Source organism: Haliotis rufescens, unplaced genomic scaffold (assembly GCF_023055435.1).
Source record: "Haliotis rufescens isolate VD_foot unplaced genomic scaffold, xgHalRufe1.0.p SCAF_18, whole genome shotgun sequence".
In the NCBI taxonomy this organism is placed as follows: domain Eukaryota; kingdom Metazoa; phylum Mollusca; class Gastropoda; order Lepetellida; family Haliotidae; genus Haliotis; species Haliotis rufescens.
In genome coordinates this window covers 11,122,460-11,144,114 of record NW_025963868.1, presented here as the reverse complement: position 1 = coordinate 11,144,114, position 21,655 = coordinate 11,122,460, and the positions used below count along the sequence as shown (strand labels likewise).

The 21,655-nt window shown below is 39.7% G+C and overlaps 1 protein-coding gene across 4 annotated transcripts in view; it reads left to right on the top strand.

Moving 5' to 3' along the window:
* The window catches only part of LOC124119138, a 68,063-nt gene that overhangs the window by 34,233 nt on the left and 12,175 nt on the right, over positions 1-21,655 (top strand). The window contains exons 1-6 of one of the 4 annotated variants that reach the window (XM_048398209.1): positions 4,680-4,703; positions 5,392-5,463; positions 6,158-6,304; positions 6,695-6,796; positions 7,566-7,737; positions 9,065-9,338. The exons of 1 other annotated variant lie outside the window; for it this stretch is intronic. In XM_048398209.1, the coding sequence (XP_048254166.1) occupies positions 5,407-5,463; positions 6,158-6,304; positions 6,695-6,796; positions 7,566-7,737; positions 9,065-9,144 (558 nt within the window). In that variant the 5' untranslated portion in view covers positions 4,680-4,703; positions 5,392-5,406 and the 3' untranslated portion in view covers positions 9,145-9,338. Of the gene's footprint in view, positions 1-4,679; positions 4,704-5,105; positions 5,264-5,391; positions 5,464-6,157; positions 6,305-6,694; positions 6,797-7,565; positions 7,738-9,064; positions 9,339-21,655 lie in introns of those variants that run through there. 2 more of the 4 variants (XM_048398207.1, XM_048398208.1) reach the window with 2 other exon arrangements.

Below are 21,655 nucleotides of genomic sequence, written 5' to 3'. Positions count from 1 at the left end.
ATTATGTTGGCAACAATTGCACGCAACTGGTTTAATTGTTTCATTATGTTGGCGACAATTGCACACAATTGGTTATATTGTTTCATAAAGTTAGCGACACATGCACACAACTGGTATTATTGTTTCATTATGTTGGCGGCAATTGCACACAATTGGTTTTATTGTTTCATTATGTTGGCAACAATTGCACACAATTGGTTTTATTGTTTTATTATGTTGGCGACAATTGCACACAATTGGTTTTATTGTTTTATTATGTTAGCGACACATGCACACAACTGGTATTATTGTTTCATTATGTTGGCGACAAATGCACACAACTGGTTTTATTGTTTCATGTTTCATTATGTTGGCGACAATTGCACACAATTGGTTTTATTGTTTCATTATGTAGGCGACAATTGCACAATTGGTTATATTGTTTCATTATGTTAGCAACACATGCACACAACTGGTATTATTGTTTCATTATGTTGGCGACAATTGCACACTGTTGGTCTTATTGTTTCATTATGTTGGCGGGGTGGTCGGGTAGCCATGTGGTTAAAGCGTTTCCTCGCCACGCTGAAGGCCCGGGCTCGATTCCCGACATGGGTACAATGTGTGAAGCCCATTTCTGGTGTCCCCCGCCGTGATATTGCTGGAATATTGCTAAAAGCGGCGTTAAACCATACTCACTCACTCACTCATTATGTTGGCAACAATTGCACACAATTGGTTATATTGTTTCATTATGTTAGCAACACATGCACACAACTTGTTTTATTGTTTCATTATAGCGGCGACAATTAAACACAATTGGTTTTATTGTTTCATGAATATATTGCATAGCTTTTCACACGCTTCGTGTCATAATAAATATTTTAGACATACAATATGTATTTTGAGACAGATAGTGTAACTACAACATTGTAGGTACTCAAAATCAGGTATTGTTTAGGTTAGGTTGTCGTTTCTTTCATACAAGTGGCAGTCTTAGATTTGTAATTTTCAAAACGTATGCATCCCTTGATCTTGCATAGATTGCCTGGGTGTATTTGTCAGTAATGACCTGTTGGCAGTGTTCGAAATACCTGCCTGCCCGATCGTCCGAGACGGGTTGATTTCAACTCGGGCTGCCAGATTTTCAAATTCCACTGCCCGACGGTCGGGTTATATTTCATATGTGAAAATATTCTAAATATTTCCCGATGACAAGCATTAATTCACATGTAAAGATGAATGATAAAATGTAACCAAAAAGAAAACCCGTTAGCTTGTCCTGAAAAACATATGATTATAGTGGGCAGGCAGGTTTTGGTCAGGGCTGGCAAGTATTTCAGCTAACCAGTCCTGTGGTCTGGCTGAATTTTTTGGGAGTTTCATACCCTGGTGTTGGATAGTTTTGTTTACGATCATAGTTTACGATGCCCCACTCTAATCTTAAGGTGCATTGTAAGATGTTGAGGTGTTTTCTTTGTCATGTTTAAACTTGATACACACAGAAGAGACGCTCGTTAACATGAGATCAGATTGACATACCCTTTTTTAAATATATCCATTGTGTATCATCGGTTGTCACAAAGGCGGCCATTTCTTTTCTATTCTCAATGTCTATTGAAAAATGTCCTTGACGAGTACATGTTTACTTTGGACAAAAATAATAGCCTTAGCCAAAACATTTTGTTTAACATACAAAGGGAATCGTCTTATTCTTGCAATTCACACCAGTCTTTGTGCAGCTCTTGAAACGAATAACGCCAGTGGGAGGGGTGAGCTCGCCTTTTCGAGAGCACTCTCTGTCATCACTGTTTGATAGTGATTCATGACACATTAATACTTAATGTTATTTCAAAAACGGTTCATACCACATGCTCCTGATGTGGTAGGAATTATGCAGCTGACTCTCCTTTTGTATGGGTTGTATCCCATTGCCTTATCATAACGTATCATGACGTATCCATGTCTGACCAATCATATACCATACAGAAAAATCGTTGACTTTGACGTACTATACAGTCATGATACATGAATATCTTTTGGTGTGACTATTTCTGGAAGATAAATCTATTTTAATGAGGGAGATGGTAGGCAATGATGAGACAAGTCCATATTCCAAAATAAGATTCCAGTTCTGTGAACGGGGACTATTGTCGGGTCACATTCATGACAGTTCAGCTTCATGAATTCTCAAGACGAACGACACATACATAATCCTAGATTGTATGGACAAGTCCTTTGTCGGACGTTTACAAAACATCCACATTAGCATACTATGATATTATGTTAATTAATCGCCCCAAATGTGACAGTTTACATGAAACTGCTGTTGGGGGGTTGCATGTCATCGATCCCAATTGCGTGGATTGATGTTCATGATATCAATCACTGGATTGTCTGGTCCTTACTCGATTATTTACAGACCGCTGTCATATAGCTAGAATATTGCTGAGTGCGGCGTAAAACAACATACAAACAAACAACATATATGGCAGAAACAAGTATTGCATATTAACTGGCAGCAACAAATTCTTCCTCGACTAACTATGTTCCTAAATTTAAAAAATACCAACAGCAGCAGGAAAAGAGAAACATTAATTTAAAATCAGATAATGCGAAGACTACAATAAAATATTTTCCATTCATTAGCTCCATACTGCCCTTGGGCAAGCTACCCGTGAAAATCCAGGGTGGTATAGGTCTTCAGCAACCCATTCTGGCCGTAAAAGGCAATTGGCTTGTCGTAAAAGGCGACTAACAGGATCGGGTGGTCAAGCTCGCTGACTTGGTTGAAGCATTGTCATCGATACAAATTGCATGGATCGATGCTCATGATCACTGGGTTGTCTGTTCCAGACTCGGTTATTTACAGACCTCCGTCATATAGCTGGAATATTACTGTGTGCGTCGTAAAACAACAAACCAACCAACCAACCCTTGGGCAAGCTCATGATACATACTGCTACAGGAGCTGATAATGCGCATTATCAACTCCTGAAACATTTACCGGAACCTTGTACAGAATCTCTCTTGTTACTATTTGACGATATTTGGACATCTGGTAAGTTTCCTTCATCATGGCGTGATATCATAGTTGTTCCTATACCAAAACTGATACGGGATCATACCGATCCCTCAAATTATGGACCCATTTCATTGACTAACTGCGTTTTCAAAACCATGGAACGCATGGTCAGTAAAAGACTGACATGGAACTTAGAATCCAATAATTTAATAACAAATATTCAATGTGGTTTTCTTAAAAAATCGCAGTACCATTGACAATTTAGATCGATTAGAGTGATTCGTTAAGAATGCAATTGTGAACATTGTGTCTTTCTTTTTCGATCAAGAAAAGGCATATGACACTGCATGGTAGTAATGTATTTTAAAATAACAAACAAACAAACAAACAAACAAACAAACAAACAAACATGCATGTATAAGTTTGTTTGTTTGTTGTTTAACGCTGTGCTCAGCAAGATCCCTGCTATATGGCGGACATGGATAAACATATCACATGCTAAGAGTGACTTGGAAAGTTCATAAAATGTTGTGGTAAACAAATTCCTTTCACAAATGTGTTCGAAAAGTCGCACACTAACACATTTAGTCACAATTACCTCACACTGTGGCAACAAACGTTGGCGATCCTTCAAGGCAAGTCAAGGACTACTGTGAAACACTATCCTCGCACGCGCACGTGTCTCGTAACATAGTTTGATTGCTCATCGAGATGATATTCGTCATTTTTAAGATTCAGAATGCAATGTCGAAACACTTCAGGTCAAATGTTAATGTGTGTAGTGTGTGTTTGTGTGTCTGTGTCTGATTCAATATCGAAACACTTTAGGTCAAATGTTAATGTGTGTAGTGTGTGTTTGTGTGTCTGTGTCTTATTCAATATCAAAACACTTTAGGTCAAATGTTAGTGAAATGTCATACACAAGAAACAGTCCTGATGTATCACCACTGCAGTGCATCAAAATGTACAGTGAACAGTGCAAGGAAAGTGTCCCTTCCTGCCCATTGTCAGCTGGCTGTATCGCTCCCTGTGTTAAAACATAATCTTGATCGGTTTAATCTAAATGGTTTCATTGTCAGTTCGTGGTAGTATACGACATGAAGACCAGCTTAATATACTCATGTGTCTATCAAGAACTATGTAATGCCTAAGGGTTAAAAGGGTAAGAATAGGTTTCCTTTCCCGAGAATGTGTGCAGCCGACCATGATTGTGAACGGAGGCTTGCATCATAAAAGGATAAAAGGATGGTATGAAAATATCATTGACCGAGAATAAGAAGAAAGTCCCTGAATTTCGTGTGACAACTATATTATAAAGTAGTCTGCGAAATGTAGGCATACACCTGAAATGATATGTATTCCGACTAATGTTACCGTACTGGACACTGCTGCATATATACATCGCTGCGAGGACGTCCTGACACAGTGGCCCAAAGACTGGATCTCGAGAAAACAGTATTCAATAGATTGCGGTATTTTCTTATTCACAAACAGAGGGACTGTTGTATTATCATACATTGCGACACATCTGCATACGTTTTCTGATATAGCATCCTATATACTCAAAGGGAGTTCCGACTCATCAACAGTTACGTCGCTATTACAGGAAAATAATTTGTCTACTTTGGCATCCGAAAACATGCATCTTCATTTGTCTTGCGGTTTTGAGCCTGTCTGAGTCAGGAGATATTCCAACATTGTAAGTATTGCATGTTTATATAAATTATAGGTACATGCAATTTGATCTCAATTAACCGCCGTCATATACCTGGAATATAGAATTTTAAATTAACAGCCCCCGTGATGTAGCATTCATATCATCTCCCGAGGAACAAATCCATGTACACCCACGAATCATTGCAATATTTCAAATGACGTCAACGTGTTCTCAATAAATGCATTGTACAATAATGCACTTTATCTTGTGGCGAAGAAGAATATTACGAGCATGCAATTAAGTCATGTTATTTACAGAAAAGAGTAGAAGGTATAATGAGAACATTGTGAGGAGCTAACTATGGTCACTGCTCAGGTGACGGCCAAACAACAACCTGTTTCAAGATTCAGTGGTTCCTCTTCTGAATGATTGTGATTGGCTGTGTGACCGTAATCTTCAACTCACGTGGTCCTCTACTCATTACATGTGATTGGATAATTGACGAGTCTGTACAACTCACGTGTCTAACAGATTAGATATAAATGCCGATGAGTAGAACGACTTGTTACAGACGGTGAATTGGTGCTTCTACAATAGCAAAGGTCAGTTTACCATTTTATTCTTTACACTTCTATCGTATAGCTTAGCTCCTCTCATTCCTTCATACATCTCAACACCATGATCCCCTTTTAATATTTTGTATTAATGTTGCATCAACTTCCTGTTTCAGTCTTAAATATCCACAATGGCGATGCTCCTGATGAGTTTTGCTCTCATTTTGTCTTCTGCAGCAGCGTCTGAGGTGAGTGAGCGAGTGAATGAGTGAAACGGAGTGCAATGAATTTATGACATACTGTGTTGGGTGCCGACATTGTACATGGTCCGAGAAGTAAAATAAATTAATAGTGGTTCCTCCTTGGGGATTCCAGGTTAGATGTGAGGTGAGATAATATGAGGTTTAATGTTGCACTCAGGATTATTGCACTTATATTTCGACGCGCATCTGCTCTCTGGGCAGACGCTCTATCCACAAGACCACAGATGTTAGAATTGGTTCCCAACAACCTATATGGGCATTGAAGGAAACTAAATGGAACGGGTGGTCAGACTCGGTGACTTGTTTCAACGTGTCAGTGCACTCCGAAGTCGTGAATCGCTGATCATAATATCAATCACTGGATTGTCTGGTCCAGACTCGATTACTTATAGGTCAACATCTCCTTATTGATGGCAATGCAAACACAGGAACTAAATGCAATTGACCAGTTACCCTGTCAAGAATCTTCAGACAGACTAAAGTTAATTCTTACAATATAGATATCTGATCTCCATTTTGGTATTTAAAAGTGAAACATATGAGAATGATACTTAATGCATTGAATTCAAATTTCTTCGTGTTAATAATCAGTCTATCTTGTATGCTTTAATTCTTTCTAATTGTGTTTGGAATTTTGCTGATTGCGGCGCTAAACAACAATCAATTCCTATACCTGTAGTGGAGAAATATCAGCGCTACCTACGGGGATACGACAATGCTGCTGGACGTGGCAATCGGAGATGGCATCATTGAACTGCAGTCCCACAAACCAGACAATGCGCCTGCCTCTTTCCGAGAAACCACCAACCTCCACGTGTTTTCCAGGGTATGTGTTATTTATTCTACTCTAAGTGGTACAATAAACGTTGAAATATTTTCTGACGAAATTTGTGTTAACCTTAACGTCCATTTCAATAAGCTTACATTCAAACTAACCGTTTTCTTTAAACACCATTGCCCCCTTGTCAGTCTTGGGTAAAAGTGGCACCCAGTAACATACGCATAAAGAAAGGTCAACTGAAATAGATTTGTAAGACAGACACTGTTACCTATCAGACTGCATGTCCAAATGGTGCTGATTGTCGCTTTCAGTCACCGATCTTCCTGGTCCAGTCCCGGTTATTTAGGTGCCACCTTGATAGAGCTTGCAGCGATGTCTACAGCAGAACAAAATCACCCATTTATGCTAGCTTCATTTTCTTTTTTCTCATTTCAGCAACTTGTTGCCATGAGAAATTCGGTGGACAAAGAATGCTATGTCAGACATATCAAAGAAACCTTTGAAGAGTTGAAAGTGAAAATAGGAGGTATCGAACAGGTACGTGAAGTTTTGCTTCAATTTCTAACAAAGATTAGGGAAATGTTGTTTAAAGGGTAGAATACTTACTAAGGATATGTACTGACGTCTGGCGTCCGGATTCCAGAGCTTCTCTAAAAGGAATACAAAGAGAGCTATTTTGCTGGGTCAAGCAAATGTACCACCAAATCCTTCTCTCAATCATAAACTAAAATTCGAAATACAATCAAGGAAGGATTTTCTATTATATTCATAAGAATGAGTGAGCGATAATGGTTTTATGCCGGTTTCAGAAAATGTTCCCAATATCACGGCGAGGGACATAAAAAATGGGGACTCGAACTCAAGTCTTAGGCGTGACAGCCGAACGGTTTAACGCCGTGCCACGCATATGCAAGTTTATTTTGTTTATACAAAACGTTAACGCCAGAGAATAACCATTCTGGATCATCAGGGGCTTGATTATTCTTTTTGGAAAACATTCACGCTCCCAACATTTCCAAATTTATTGTATTATTGACTGGATGCAATTCCCTATTTTGACTTGTATCTGATGATCCTGTTTGTTCAGGTGGACCCCTTGTGTGTGGTTGTGACGGGTGCCACCGGTAGGGGAACATACGCTCGACTTTTCATCAACACCTGGTGACGATAACATTTATTTGTCGTGATCCCCTACTTTCGTTGGAGAGTATATTTCACATTTTGTCTGATTCTTGTCTCCACAGCTGTCTTAGTCCTGAACTTAAGCGTTTAGAAATAAGATATTTTCTCTCATTTACTCCCAAAGCACAATGCAACCGTAGGCCAGCTCGCTGAAGAATGGATCGACGTGAAGAAGGTTTGCCCCATTGAGCCGTGGGCTGTGGAGGACCTCCTTGGAGATGAGATCGACTGCTTCTGCCGCTTCCACGACGTCTACTTCGTCGGTCTCGTGCACACTGGCACCGTTGACTTCACAGGTATGTATTGCCTTACATCATTGGTTGTGTGAAACTCTAAATTGTAAATACATAGTTCATGTAAGACATTTGTCCAAGTGATATTTCCGTTTATTATTCGCCCGTTTAGGGTACTACTGTTTAATAACAATAAGCTGGTGTTTAATACCAAAGCGCGTGCTTACATGGAAGTATTCTCGGAACTAGTTCCACGAAAAATATGGAAAACCCTCAATTGCAAAATCAGATCACTTATTCTATAGTGATAGATCACTCAAAACTCGATGACATGACATGACATTAGGACATTGTCTCGCTGGTGCAGCTTGCACAAAACGTTTCAAAGATTACGTCACAACGTCGGTATTCGCTCAGCACGGCGAAGATCAAGATTCCCCTCATGGGTTCAATGTGTGAAGCCCATATTCAGTGTACCCACCCATACCTCCGTGATATTGTTGAAATATGGCTAAAAGCGACGTAAAACCATACTTATTCCTCACTGTATTATTCTGTTAAAATCAATTAGTAACCCAAAATTACCGTAAAAGGTGACTATGCTTGTCGTAAGAGGCGACTAACTGGATCGGGTGGTCAGGCTCGCTGACTTGGGTGATGCATGTCATCGTATCCCAATAGCGTGGATCGATGCTCATGTTGTCAATCACTGGATTGCCTTGTCCAGACTCGACTATTTACAGACCGCCGTCAAAAAGCTGGGATATTGCTGAGTGCGGCGTTATACAACAAACCACAACAAACCAACCAACCAACCAATAATGTCTTCCTTTCACACACAACGCCAGACTTGTTGTATTCATACGCTTCACCTAGTTAATGACGGGAATTCCAATAGTTCGATCAAATTACGGTTGAAAAGGTTATAAGTTGCAAGTAATATATATTTGACTGAACTCGCTCCCATGTCATACCGTTTTTATTAAACATTTGCTCGTCAAATACCAGAATTATTCATTCATTTCTTTATATTGGTATTACACGGGAGCTGGTTTTGGCACTCTGTTGTACACCTGTTTCCTTATATGTCATTAATATTTACTGGCGATTCCTCTACAAAACAGTATCTAAAATGTGAACTATCTGTGGCCTAAGTCAGTGAAAAGTACTTGTTAATCGAATGAGGTAAGTATTGGTGTGGATTGTTTATAGAGTGACACTGATAGTGGTAGCAGTGGTTTTGTCTATTTTACTTTTGTTGTATTCTCACGCCTTTCTAAATTTCTGTTCATTTGAGCTGGGACAATCAGAATGCCACTTAATTATCTATATTATCTCATACATATAGCACCATAAGTTATACTTCATAGACATAATTTGATTATTACAGCTCCATCCAGGCGACGGAAACGTGCAGCAGCTGCTCGGGTAGATGTTGCAAGCGCTTGCTGCTGTTGTCGTCGTCGCTAATTTCAAGAATACACCAGTCTCGGACAACAGACATGAGCAGGGCTTCTGGCAACTTCATAACTCATGAATTACAATAGGTATCCAGTTTCGGAGTTCAATAAAACCACTAGATAACGCAAAAAGTATGCATTCTCTTAAATTAAATTGTTGTCATATTTACCACAATGTTGCAATAAAGTAATGTTTCAAACCAATTGCTTTCTAAAACGATGTTGTTTTTTCACAATTAGAAACATTATGAACAGCTATTTCTTTACTATTTCTAACAACATTCAGGGTCACTTGTTTGTCACGTGACTTACATGTTGACTTACATACAGCTTCTGAACATTGCGTTAGTAAGGTATGGTGTCAAGAATGTCTGTCAACTGTATGTATCGCCATTGTCAACACTTCATCTGTTTAACTCAACATGTAACTTGTTCAGTCACTTAAACACACGACGGTTAAGACCAAATGGTCGATGCCATTGGATAGACTTGGAATACAATCACTTTACCATCAGCAAACACTTGTGACAGAAGATGTTTAGGAATGTAGGGACTAGCTCGATACAGTGAGAAGGGCACTTTTTCAATGTAGATTTCCAATAAATAAATTCTGAATTCAAACTAAATTGTGAATTCTTTGTGGAGAACAAGGGATTATCTAAGCACTTGTTTTTATATGATCTGCCCCTCCACTGAATTCGCCCTCAATCATTCTGAGTGAGTGATGGAGTTGTTTGATTTTATGAGTATGTAGCAAGCAAACCAGTTGTTGATAGTATGAGCAACGATACAACGAGGGGTACCTTGGCACAGTATCAACCAGATGAGGCATTTTAATATGGTCGGCTTCTACGAAAATGACCACTGAATCTTCATGGGGTCCTTTGGGCGGTGGGGTAGCCTAGTGGTTAAAGCGTGTGCTCGTCACGTCGTAGACTGGTTCGATTCCCCACATGGAAAGAATGTGTGAGACCAATTTTTGGTGTCCCACGTCTGAATATTGCTGAATTATTGCTAAAAATGTAAAGTATATGTACTCATTATCAATTATTATTGATGTAATGAATGATTGATTGATTAACACCGCGCTCAGCACTATTCCAGCGACATGACGGCGGTGTGTAATATTCGATTCTTGACCACACAATCCAGTAATTGAATCATGTACGCAATTGGGATACGATGACATGCATCAACCAAATCAGTGAGTCTGTCCTCCCGATCCCGTTAATGTCCCCTGACGTCAAGCATGGATTGTTGCTGAATCCTAATCCGGATCTCCAGAGATTCTTTATTAATTATACAGGACATAATCTTCACCGAAAACTTCTCAAAATACGTACTTAAGTGTCCACATTTTTACACGAATTGTCGGGCACCGTGACATTAGTTAACATCAAATGCAATCATTTACAAACAGTCGCATTTGTACATCGTGATGGCTTAAAAGTAATGAGTGATAGCGTGAATGAATTCTGCTTACTATTGCCGCAGTAGTTTTGTCATATCTGCATATTATTAGGACGTTATTCGAAAGGATTGTCAATCCGATTTCATTTGAAAGACATCGATTGGAAGAAAGACGTATAGAGAACGTATTTTCGAATTATACCAAATATGTCGTTTTAGCATTTAGTAATTACATGTATATCGCACTGGCTGCATATTATGCTGATTTAGGTGCACAGCTAGTCCACACCTGTGCTTTGTTCTGAGGGCTTTGTTTGTTTGTTTAACGCCGCACTCAGCAATATTCCAGCTGTATGACGGCGGTCTGTAAATAATCAAGTCTGGACAAGACAATCCAGTGTTTGACATCATGAGCATCGATCCACGCAACTTGGATACGATGACATGCATCACCCAAGTCAGCGAGCCTGACCACCCGATCCGTTAGTGGCCTTTTACGACAAGCATAGTCGCCTTTCACGGCAAGAATGGGTTGCTGAAGACCTATTCTACCCCGGATCTTCACGGGTCACCATCAGCAAATACTTGTGTCAGAAGAAGTTTAGGAATGTAGAGACTGGCTCGATACAGAGAGAGGTTACTCTAGATCTCCTTCTGTGTAAATTTCCATTACGAAAAGCATAGCCACACTTTACAGCAAGATTCGGCTGCTGAAGACCTAAAGTGTGTACATTGACAGCATTATGTAAATATAAGACATCAACACTAGAAAATAATCAATCTCGATTATCTGCCCAAGTTCACTTAAATCAGATTTTAGTTCTCGCACTGCCGAACAAAAATCTGAGTACATCCAAAAACAGGGCACGCCAGGACGACCTTTCGCGAACTTTGACCGACCAATAAAATGACAAACAACAAGTCGACATCAGCCATTAAGAGTGAATGAGTGAGTATGGTTTTACGCCGCTTTTAGCAATATTCCAGCAATATCACGGCGGGGGACACCAGAAATGAGCTTCACACATTGTACCCATGTCGGGAATCGAACCCGGGTCTTCGGCGTGACGAGCGAACGCTTTAACCACTAGGCTACCCGACCGCCCCTCAGCCATTTAGAAGGCAGCTTTATGGCAACTTCCTTTCCAGACCACCTTGGCAAAATATCAATTCAAAATTTGAAAACTAAAAAAACGAAATGCTGGAATGTCTATCAGGCGGCCAAGATTGTGTGGCAATTCTTCCCTCGGAAAGTCTCAATTTCAAATTTCCCATTGAAGCAAGAGATAGGCGATGATTTCGACGGAATCATTCTGAGAGTCCGTAACTGTTTTTCGGAATACCCCGTGTTCACCGTTTCCAGTTTGCATGATTGGAAGACACATTCCGACCGTCACTTTCAGGATCTGTTAAGCGTCGCTCTGATTGGTAGCAAGAAACGTCCTTATGACGTGACCCGCAACGGGATGTCACCGCAATGGTGTCTTCATGAATATCTATTGCGATATGCATTATTTAATTTCAAAATAAGGCTATTTCCTTCTTTTCCTTTTCTCTATGATATTCATATATATACAAAACAAAACATCACTAATTTTACTAGCATTATATTACCTAGAATTTATCACGCAGAAGAGACTGAGCTTAATTCGACTGGTTCTCAAATAACTGAAAACATTTTCTATGTACAATTTAACTGTAAAATTCCTTTTAACACGATAAGGAGACACGAGTTGCCTCCCTTTAGTTGCAGTTCAACCATTGTAAATGTTTTATGTAAGGTGAGGCTTAATCCAACATTCATGAATATTGCATTTACAAAGGCACGTGTGTGTGTGTGTGTGTGTGTGTGTGTGTGTGTGTGTGTGTGTGTGTGTGTGTGTGTCTGTGTGTGTGTGTGTCTGTGTGTGTGTGTGTGTCTGTGTTTGTGTGTCTGTGTGTGTGTCTGTGTGTGTGTGTGTACTATACAATGCTAATGCCAGCTTTACAGTGCTAGGCCACTGAGATACCATGTCGCAGCTTAACATGTCTACTCCTCTCAGCCTGCATCACTTCGGGCTTTCCTCCCACAGTAAGCTGACACGCCGCGATAAAACTGGAATACTGTTAAAAGCGGCGTTAAACCAAACTCACTCACTCACTCACTACTCCTCTCAGACACAGAACAGGGACTTCAAGTCTTTGTTTTAGCCCCTTAATGGAGAGTACCATCTTCAACATCTTTCAGTGTGAAGAGACCGGGGAATCGAACCACCGACCCTCTGCTCTCCGAGCAAACGCTCCTTCCACTAGGCGATGGAGGCGGTCTTCATGATCAATATAAGAGTTGTACAACATAAATCATCACCATGTTCACTCGAGATCACCTTTTGTTAGGTGACCTCTCATTTCCCATTGCAGCAGTTTATTATCCATGTAAAGTCACCGGTTGTTGATAAAGAAAGCATTCTCTACAAAGCATGTTTTCATCATTATCTCATATTCATTCCACTCACTTCGTGTGTTGACCTTTTGACATGTTCCATGAATACGTGGACCTCAACCAGGACATAATAACTGGACACTCCCAATCACCCTTTTGGATATGTGCAATGCTAACTAATTATAAACCCCGGATAGGGAAATACGACACTCAGATTACAGGAAGCACAGTTACGTTTTTGTTTGTATATATTTTGTCAGGATCGTACAACGAGATCCTCGACTGACTTGGAATGTGTGGTTGAAGTTAGGGATTTTACGTGTACTCACATTGTTGTTGTCTTGACATGTGATTTATTTGTTTGTTGTCCAACGCTGCACTGAGCAAATATTCCAACCATATCACGGCTCTTTTCTAGTAATATAATCGGCATAAAGAATGTCATCAATTGAAAAATCATAATTAAATTAAGCATGAATTCTGAAAATTTGAAATAATGTACAATCGCGTATTACATGTTTAACATCTTCGACAGGGATCTCAACGTGGACAAGACGGATTGGGGAGGTGTGCCCTTGGTGTGCCCGTACCTTATTTTATAATTGCATGTCGTCTGTTCATATCAAAATATGACAACCACCTGCGCTTATGGTAGTGGGGGATAGACGAAATGAACAAAACAAATGTGAAGTAATTGTTTGAAGTTCTGCTTTTTTCCTCAGTTTATTTTGTACGAGTTGTTTTAACTCCAACGGAAAAGTTCAATGCGTGAATGTTTTATGAAGTACAAATGTAGATTCTTACACTTGGTAAATACATGTTGCTGTACACCTTCTGGATATTCCTAGAGAAACAAGACTACTTGTAACACTTTAACAGGGACATCTTGACAACCTTTGCGGTACAAAATAAACTGAGCATATTTTATCCCAGTAGATGGAAAGAGTATATTCCCATTGTTGTTTGCTCAGTCTTGAGATCTGTAACATGAGAATCCACTGCCAGACATTGTAATTTACTACAAACAAAACAAAGTGTAAATATTATATTACGAAATACAAGCTTGTAATGTTTTGAATATGTATCTTCTATTACCTTAACGTAATTGCAGCCAGTATTAGTGACGAATTTAAAGAAGTCAATTGGAAGTTAGGTGCCCTAACAAAAGATTTTATGAAGATATTCGTCACATAATCAGCAGTATTCCGGCCATATGACGGCAGTATGTAACTAATCGAGTCTGGACCAGACAAGGCACTGATAGATATCAAGTTGGTTTGTTTGTTGTGTAACGCCGCATACTTGCAAAATGAAGGATTATTTTGGCACTGTGGTTTGATAACAGGTAACAATGTACATTAACTATCATAAATACTACAAAGTATTTCCAACATATTTCAAACTTCAAACTAATGGGGGGGGGGGGGGGGGGGGGGGCAGTCGTCTAAGGCGCCACGATTCACTGTGCACAACTAGAGTTGTGTCCCCTGGGCACACCAGAAACCTATTATTGTGGGTTTGAATCCAGGTTCGCCCCGATTATGTTACTAGGTTTGTCAGTACCATACCCGTGCTCGTTGGTTTCACCGAAGTAGTAAACGTCGGAGAGCTGAATCACTTCGGGCTTTCCTGCCACATTAAGCTGACACGCCGTGATATAACATGAAGAATGTTAAAGCGGCGTTAAAACCAACTCACTCACTCACAAGGAGATATGGTGTATTACACACAAACATTCCTTATACCAGAAATATTTGTTATTTGCATAACTTTCAAACCCAATGGAAACAGTTGAGGCATTGTCTTCTTTCTTTATATTCATTTTAAACCTGTAAAAAACTGATCACATTCCGTTATGTTTCAGTACCGTTAGGAATACATGGAAATTCTTCATTTAATGAGCATAGTTCATAACATCTGGTATATAAAGATATAGTTGCACCTACCAATATATTTTTCCATAGGTGATCCACTATTTCATGCAGCGGGAGTATGAGTAAAGAAAGGATTATGTTCGATCATTATTAGCATCTACTTTTCTCATTTGACTGTACATTGTTGATGGTTCAATTTCGTGTTTTCGGGCGGCGAAGTGATACCTATACTCAACAACAAAAGTTCCTGTGACACCAAATTTTTTGTGTATTTTTCAAACAAGTAAAGTTTGGTTTTCAATAATGCGATATGCATTATTTAATTTCAAAATAAGGCTATTTCCTTCTTTTCCTTTTCTCTATGATATTCATATATATACAAAACAAAACATCACTAATTTTACTAGCATTATATTACCTAGAATTTATCACGCAGAAGAGACTGAGCTTAATTCGACTGGTTCTCAAATAACTGAAAACATTTTCTATGTACAATTTAACTGTAAAATTCCTTTTAACACGATAAGGAGACACGAGTTGCCTCCCTTTAGTTGCAGTTCAACCATTGTAAATGTTTTATGTAAGGTGAGGCTTAATCCAACATTCATGAATATTGCATTTACAAAGGCACGTTTGTGTGTGTGTGTGTGTGTGTGTGTGTGTGTGTGTGTGTGTGTGTGTGTGTGTGTGTGTGTGTGTGTGTGTGTGTGTGTGTGTGTGTGTGTGTGTGTGTGTGTGTGCTATACAATGCTAATGCCGGCTTTACAGTGCTAGGCCACTGAGTTACCATGTCGCAGCTTAACATGTCTACTCCTCTCAGCCTGCATCACTTCGTGCTTTCCTCCCACAGTAAGCTGACACGCCGCGATATAACTGGAATACTGTTAAAAGCGGCGTTAAACCAAACTCACTCACTCACTCACTACTCCTCTCAGACACAGTACAGGGACTTCAAGTTTTTGTTTTAGCCCCTTTATGGAGAGTACCATCTTCAACATCTTTCAGTGTGAAGAGGCCGGGGAATCGAAACACCGACCCTCCGCTCTCCGAGCAAACGCTCCTTCCACTAGGCGATGGAGGCGGTCGTCAATATAAGAGTTGCACCACATAAATCATCTCCAATTTCACTCGAGATCACCTTTTGTTAGGTGACCTCTCATTTCCCATTGCAGCAGTTTATTATCCATGTGACGTCACCGGTTGTTGATAAAGAAAGCATTCTCTACTTTATGCTTCAAAGCATGTTTTCATCATTATCTCATATTCATTCCACTCACTTCGTGTGTTGACCTTTTGACATGTTCCATGAATACGTGGACCTCAACCAGGACATAATAACTGGACTCTCCCCATCACCCTTTTGGATATGTGCAATGCTAACTAATTATAAACCCCGGATAGGGAAATACGACACTCAGATTACAGGAAGCACAGTTACGTTTTAGTTTGTATATATTTTGTCAGGATCGTACAACGAGATGCTCGACTGACTTGGAATGTGTGGTTTGTTGTTGTCTTGACATGTGATTTATTTGTTTGTTGTCCAACGCTGCACTGAGCAAATATTCCAACCATATCACGGCTCTTTTCTAGTAATATAATCGACATAAAGAATGTCATCAATTGAAAAATCATGATTAAATTAAGCATGAATTCTGAAAATTTGAAATAATGTACAATCGCGTATTACATGTTTAACATCTTCGACAGGGATCTCAACATGGACAAGACGGATTGGGGAGGTGTGCCCTTGGTGTGCCCGTACCTGATTTTATAATTGCATGTCGTCTCTTCATATCAAAATATGACAACCACCTGCCCTTATGGTAGTGGGGGATAGACGAAATGAACAAAACAAATGTGAAGTAATTGTTTGAAGTTCTGCTTTTTTCCTCAGTTTATTTTGTACGAGTTGTTTTAACTCCAACGGAAAAGTTCAATGCGTGAATGTTTTATGAAGTACAAATGTAGATTCTTACACTTGGTAAATACATGTTGCTGTACACCTTCTGGATATTCCTAGAGAAACAAGACTACTTGTAACACTTTAACAGGGACATCTTGACAACCTTTGCGGTACAAAATAAACTGAGCATATTTTATCCCAGTAGATGGAAAGAGTATATTCCCATTGTTGTTTGCTCAGTCTTGAGATCTGTAACATGAGAATCCACTGCCAGACATTGTAATTTACTACAAACAAAACAAAGTGTAAATATTATATTACGAAACACAAGCTTGTAATGTTTTGAATATGTATCTTCTATTACCTTAACGTAATTGCAGCCAGTATTAGTGACGAATTTAAAGAAGTCAATTGGAAGTTAGGTGCCCTAACAAAAGATTTTATGAAGATATTCGTCACATAATCAGCAGTATTCCGGCCATATGACGGCAGTATGTAACTAATCGAGTCTGGACCACACGATGCAGTGATTGATATCAACTTGGTTGGTTTGTTTGTTGTTTAACACCGCACTCAGCAATGTTCCAGCCATATGACGGAAGTGTGTTAATAATCGAGTCTGGACCAGACAAGGCACTGATAGATATCAAGTTGGTTTGTTTGTTGTGTAACGCCGCATACTTGCTAAATGAAGGATTATTTTGGCACTGTGGTTTGATAACAGGTAACAATGTACATTAACTATCATAAATACTACAAAGTATTTCCAACATATTTCAAACTTCAAACTAATGGGGGGGGGGGGGGGGGGGGTGCAGTCGTCTAAGGCGCCACGATTCACTGTGCAGATCTAGAGTTGCGTCCCCTGGGCACACCAGAAACCTATGATTGTGGGTTTGAATCCAGGTTCGCCCCGATTATGTTTCTAGGTTTGTCAGCACCATACCCGTGCTTGTGGGTTTCACCGAAGTGGTAAACGTCGGAGACCTGCATCACTTCGGGCTTTCCTCCCACATTAAACAGACACGCCGTGATATAACATGAAGAATGTTAAAGCGGCGTTAAAACCAACTCACTCACTCACAAGGAGATATGGTGTATTACACACAAACATTCCTTATACCAGAAATATTTGTTATTTGCATAACTTTCAAACCCAATGGAAACAGTTGAGGCATTGTCTTCTTTCTTTATATTCATTTTAAACCTGTAAAAAACTGATCACATTCCGTTATGTTTCAGTACCGTTAGGAATACACGGAAATTCTTCATTTAATGAGCATAGTTCATAACATCTGTTATATAAAGATATAGTTGCACCTACCGATATATTTGTCCATAGGTGATCCAATATTTCATGCAGCGGGAGTATGAGTAAAGAAAGGATTATGTTCGATCATTATTAGCTTCTACCTTTCTCATTTGTTGTTCAATTTCGTGTTTTTGGGCGGCGAAGTGATACCTATACTCAACAACAAAAGTTCCTGTGACACCAAATTTTTTGTGTATTTTTCAAACAAGTAAAGTTTGGTTTTCAATATTGTAGTACATGTATGGAATCAAGTCACAAAAACGCAACTGCTACAGAAAAGCATGCATTCCATGCAAAAGTTGACTTTTATACAAGCACCATGCATTTCACTACCAAAAAATGGGTATAAAAAACATGTGCGTTAACGGGATTCCATATGTATTGTTTAGCATCGTGCTGACAACAACCACTCAGAAAAACAACCAAATTACGCAATTATTCAACATTACGAAATGCCACGTCTGTCCGAAAATGAGCCTCTGCGAGCCATTCCTATGCCTGAAGCAGGGTCGAGTCAACGTGATGTTGCAAGATAATTTAACGTCAACAGAAACACCATTTGGTTCTCAAATAGCTGAAAATATTTTGTATTAACAACGTAACAGTAAAATTCCTTTTAACATGGTAAGGAGACACGAGTTGCCTCCCTTTAGTTGCAGTTCAACCAGTGTACATGTTTTATGTAAGGTGAGGCTTAATCCTGCATTCATGATTATTGCATTTACAAAGGCACGTACGAGTGAGCTTTTGTGTGTGTGCGCGCGCGCTTGTGTGTGTGCGTGCGTGCGTGCGTGCGTGCGTGCGTGCGTGCGTGCATTATTCCATACTAATGCCGGCTTAACAGTGCTAGCCCACTGAGATACCATGCCGCAGCTTCACATGTCAAACCCACTCAGACTCAGTACAGGGACTTCCAGTCTTTGTTTTAGCCCCTTAATTCAGAGTACCATCTTCAACATCTTTCAGTGTGAAGAGGCCGGGGAATCGAACAACCGACCCTCCGCTCTCTCAGCTAGGCGATGGAGAGACGGTCCTTAATATTATAGTTGCACAACATAAATCATCACCATTTTCACTCGAGGTCACCTTTTGTTTGGTGACCTCTCATTTCCCATCACAGAAGTTTATTATCCATGTGACGTCACCGGTTGTTGATAAAGAAAGCATTCTCTACTTTATGCTTCAATGAATGTTTTCGTCATTATCTCATATTGATTCCACTCACTTCGTGTGTTTACCTTTTGACATGTTCCATGAATACTTGGACATCAACCAGGACATAATAACTGGACACTTTCCATCACCCTTTTGGACACGTGCAGTGATAACTAACTATAAACCCCGGATAGGGAAACACGACACTCAGATTACAGGGGATCAAGAATGTACCGGCAGTGCAGTAGTATTCAACAACGAGATCCTCGACTAACTTGGAATGTGTGGTCGAAGTAAGGGATTTTACGTGTCTTCACATAGTTGTTGTCTTGACATGTGATTTGTTTGTTTGTTGTCCAACGCTGCACTGAGCAAATATTCCAACCATATCACGGCGCTTGACATATGAGATTTTTTCTAGTAATATGATCGGCATAAAGAAAGTCATCAATTGAAAAATCATGAATAAATTAAGCATGAATTCTGAAAATTTGAAATAATGTACAATCGCGTATTACATGTTTAACATCTTCGACAGGGATCTCAACATGGACAAGACGGATTGGGGAGGTGTGCCCTTGGTGTGCCCGTACCTTATTTTATAACTGCATGTTGTCTCTTCATATTAAGATATCACAACTACCTGCGCTTATGGTAGTTGGGGATAGACGAAATGATCACAACAAATGTGAAGTAATTGTTTGAAGGCGATATCATAATTCTGCTTTTTTCCTCAGTTTATTTTGTACGAGTTAGTTTTAACTCCAACGGGAAAGTTCAATGAGTGATTGTTTTACTAAGAACAAATGTAGATTCTTACACTTGTTAATACATGTTGCTGTACAACCGGATGTTCCTACAGAAAAAGATTTGTGACAGCCTCTGCGGTACAAAATAAACTGAGCATACTTTATCCGAGTAGATGGAGATCAGGATTATCCCACTGTTGTTTGCTCAGTCTTGATAACAGTTACATGAGAATCACATGACAGACATTGTAACTTCAGCCCGTCCTATCTATTTGAATAAACAACATTGAATGGGTTTAAAATGAAGGGGTATTGGTAGCATAGCTTCCGTATTGGAACTGAATGCATTTCTTATGCGAACTAAAAAAACAACGGTCGTTAGTGGAATACGTGCACAACCGTCATGGGAAACTCGGTCAAATGCAGCGGAACAACTTCGTCTGTAGCCTTCAAAAGCCGATCGTAGTTACTTGATGCCTTTTCCGGAAAAAAACCACGCTGCAAGAAATCGCGGCGATAAACATATAAGCGACACACGAAGTACTTTCTTTTGATTTGTCTGACGCGAAGTCTTGATAATAAACCATAAAATCTATGGCACTGAGCAACTAATATTCATATGCATCATAATTGGTTGTCTAAATTGGAAGGTGTGTATTCTGGTATCAGGTATCCTTAATAAATGGGAAATATAGTTAAAGTACTGTCAGAAATGCTACAAAACTGTTTTTTGCCTCTTAACAAGGACATAATGCTTGATAGACTGAAATATCGAGTAACTACCGATAGCCCTACCTGTGGTTTCAAGTATTTCAGTCACAAGGAGTCCTATTAATAAGTTTACAGGAGGTGAGGTGAGGTGAAATGGGGTTTAACGTCGCGTCCAAGATTATTGCACTTATATAGCGACGCGCATGCACGTGTATGTATGTGTGTGGCTGCTTTTACTAGTCCGGACTGATGCCGATTTATAGTGCTAGCACACTGAGATACCATGCCGCAGTTTAACATGAATACCCCACTCAGACTCCGAGCCGACCAGTCCTTGTTTTAGCCCCTTAATGCCGAGCGCCAGACAGGGTAACAACAAGTACCATCTTTTAACGTCTTTTGGTATGACGCGGCTGGGGATCGAACCCCGGACCCTCGCTCTCCGGGCGGACGCTCTACCTTTAGACCACGGAGGCGGTCAGTTTACAGGAGACAAATTCGAACGAAAACAGGAAGTTCACATTTATTCCAATGATGACAGTCTAAACGGGCTATAGAAATATGCGCACGTGATTCCGTTATAATGATGATAATGTAGTCTTCATAAAACATCCAATCCACACACAAAAATCATTTAGAGAAAATTCTAGGTGTGCATCTTCTAAAATAACAAAATGAAGGCTGCGTTTGCTCCCGTGATGCATGTTACATTACACTCGCATGGCCATAGCCACGGTACACGACATGGAGTTTGTACTGGGAAATGTATACAAGTTCTTTCCACTTTAGAAAGATAGAGGGAAACCATTTATTAATTTAGATACGGTGAATTACCGAACTGCCCAAGCATTTGGGTATGCAATTCATATCATCAAGTCCACGGTATGATAAGAAAACAAAACAGTTATAGGGGTCGTCTCAAAATAAAACAGGGAAGTGAAAGAATATCAGACAGCTTTTGACACAGGGTGATTAGGCAAAA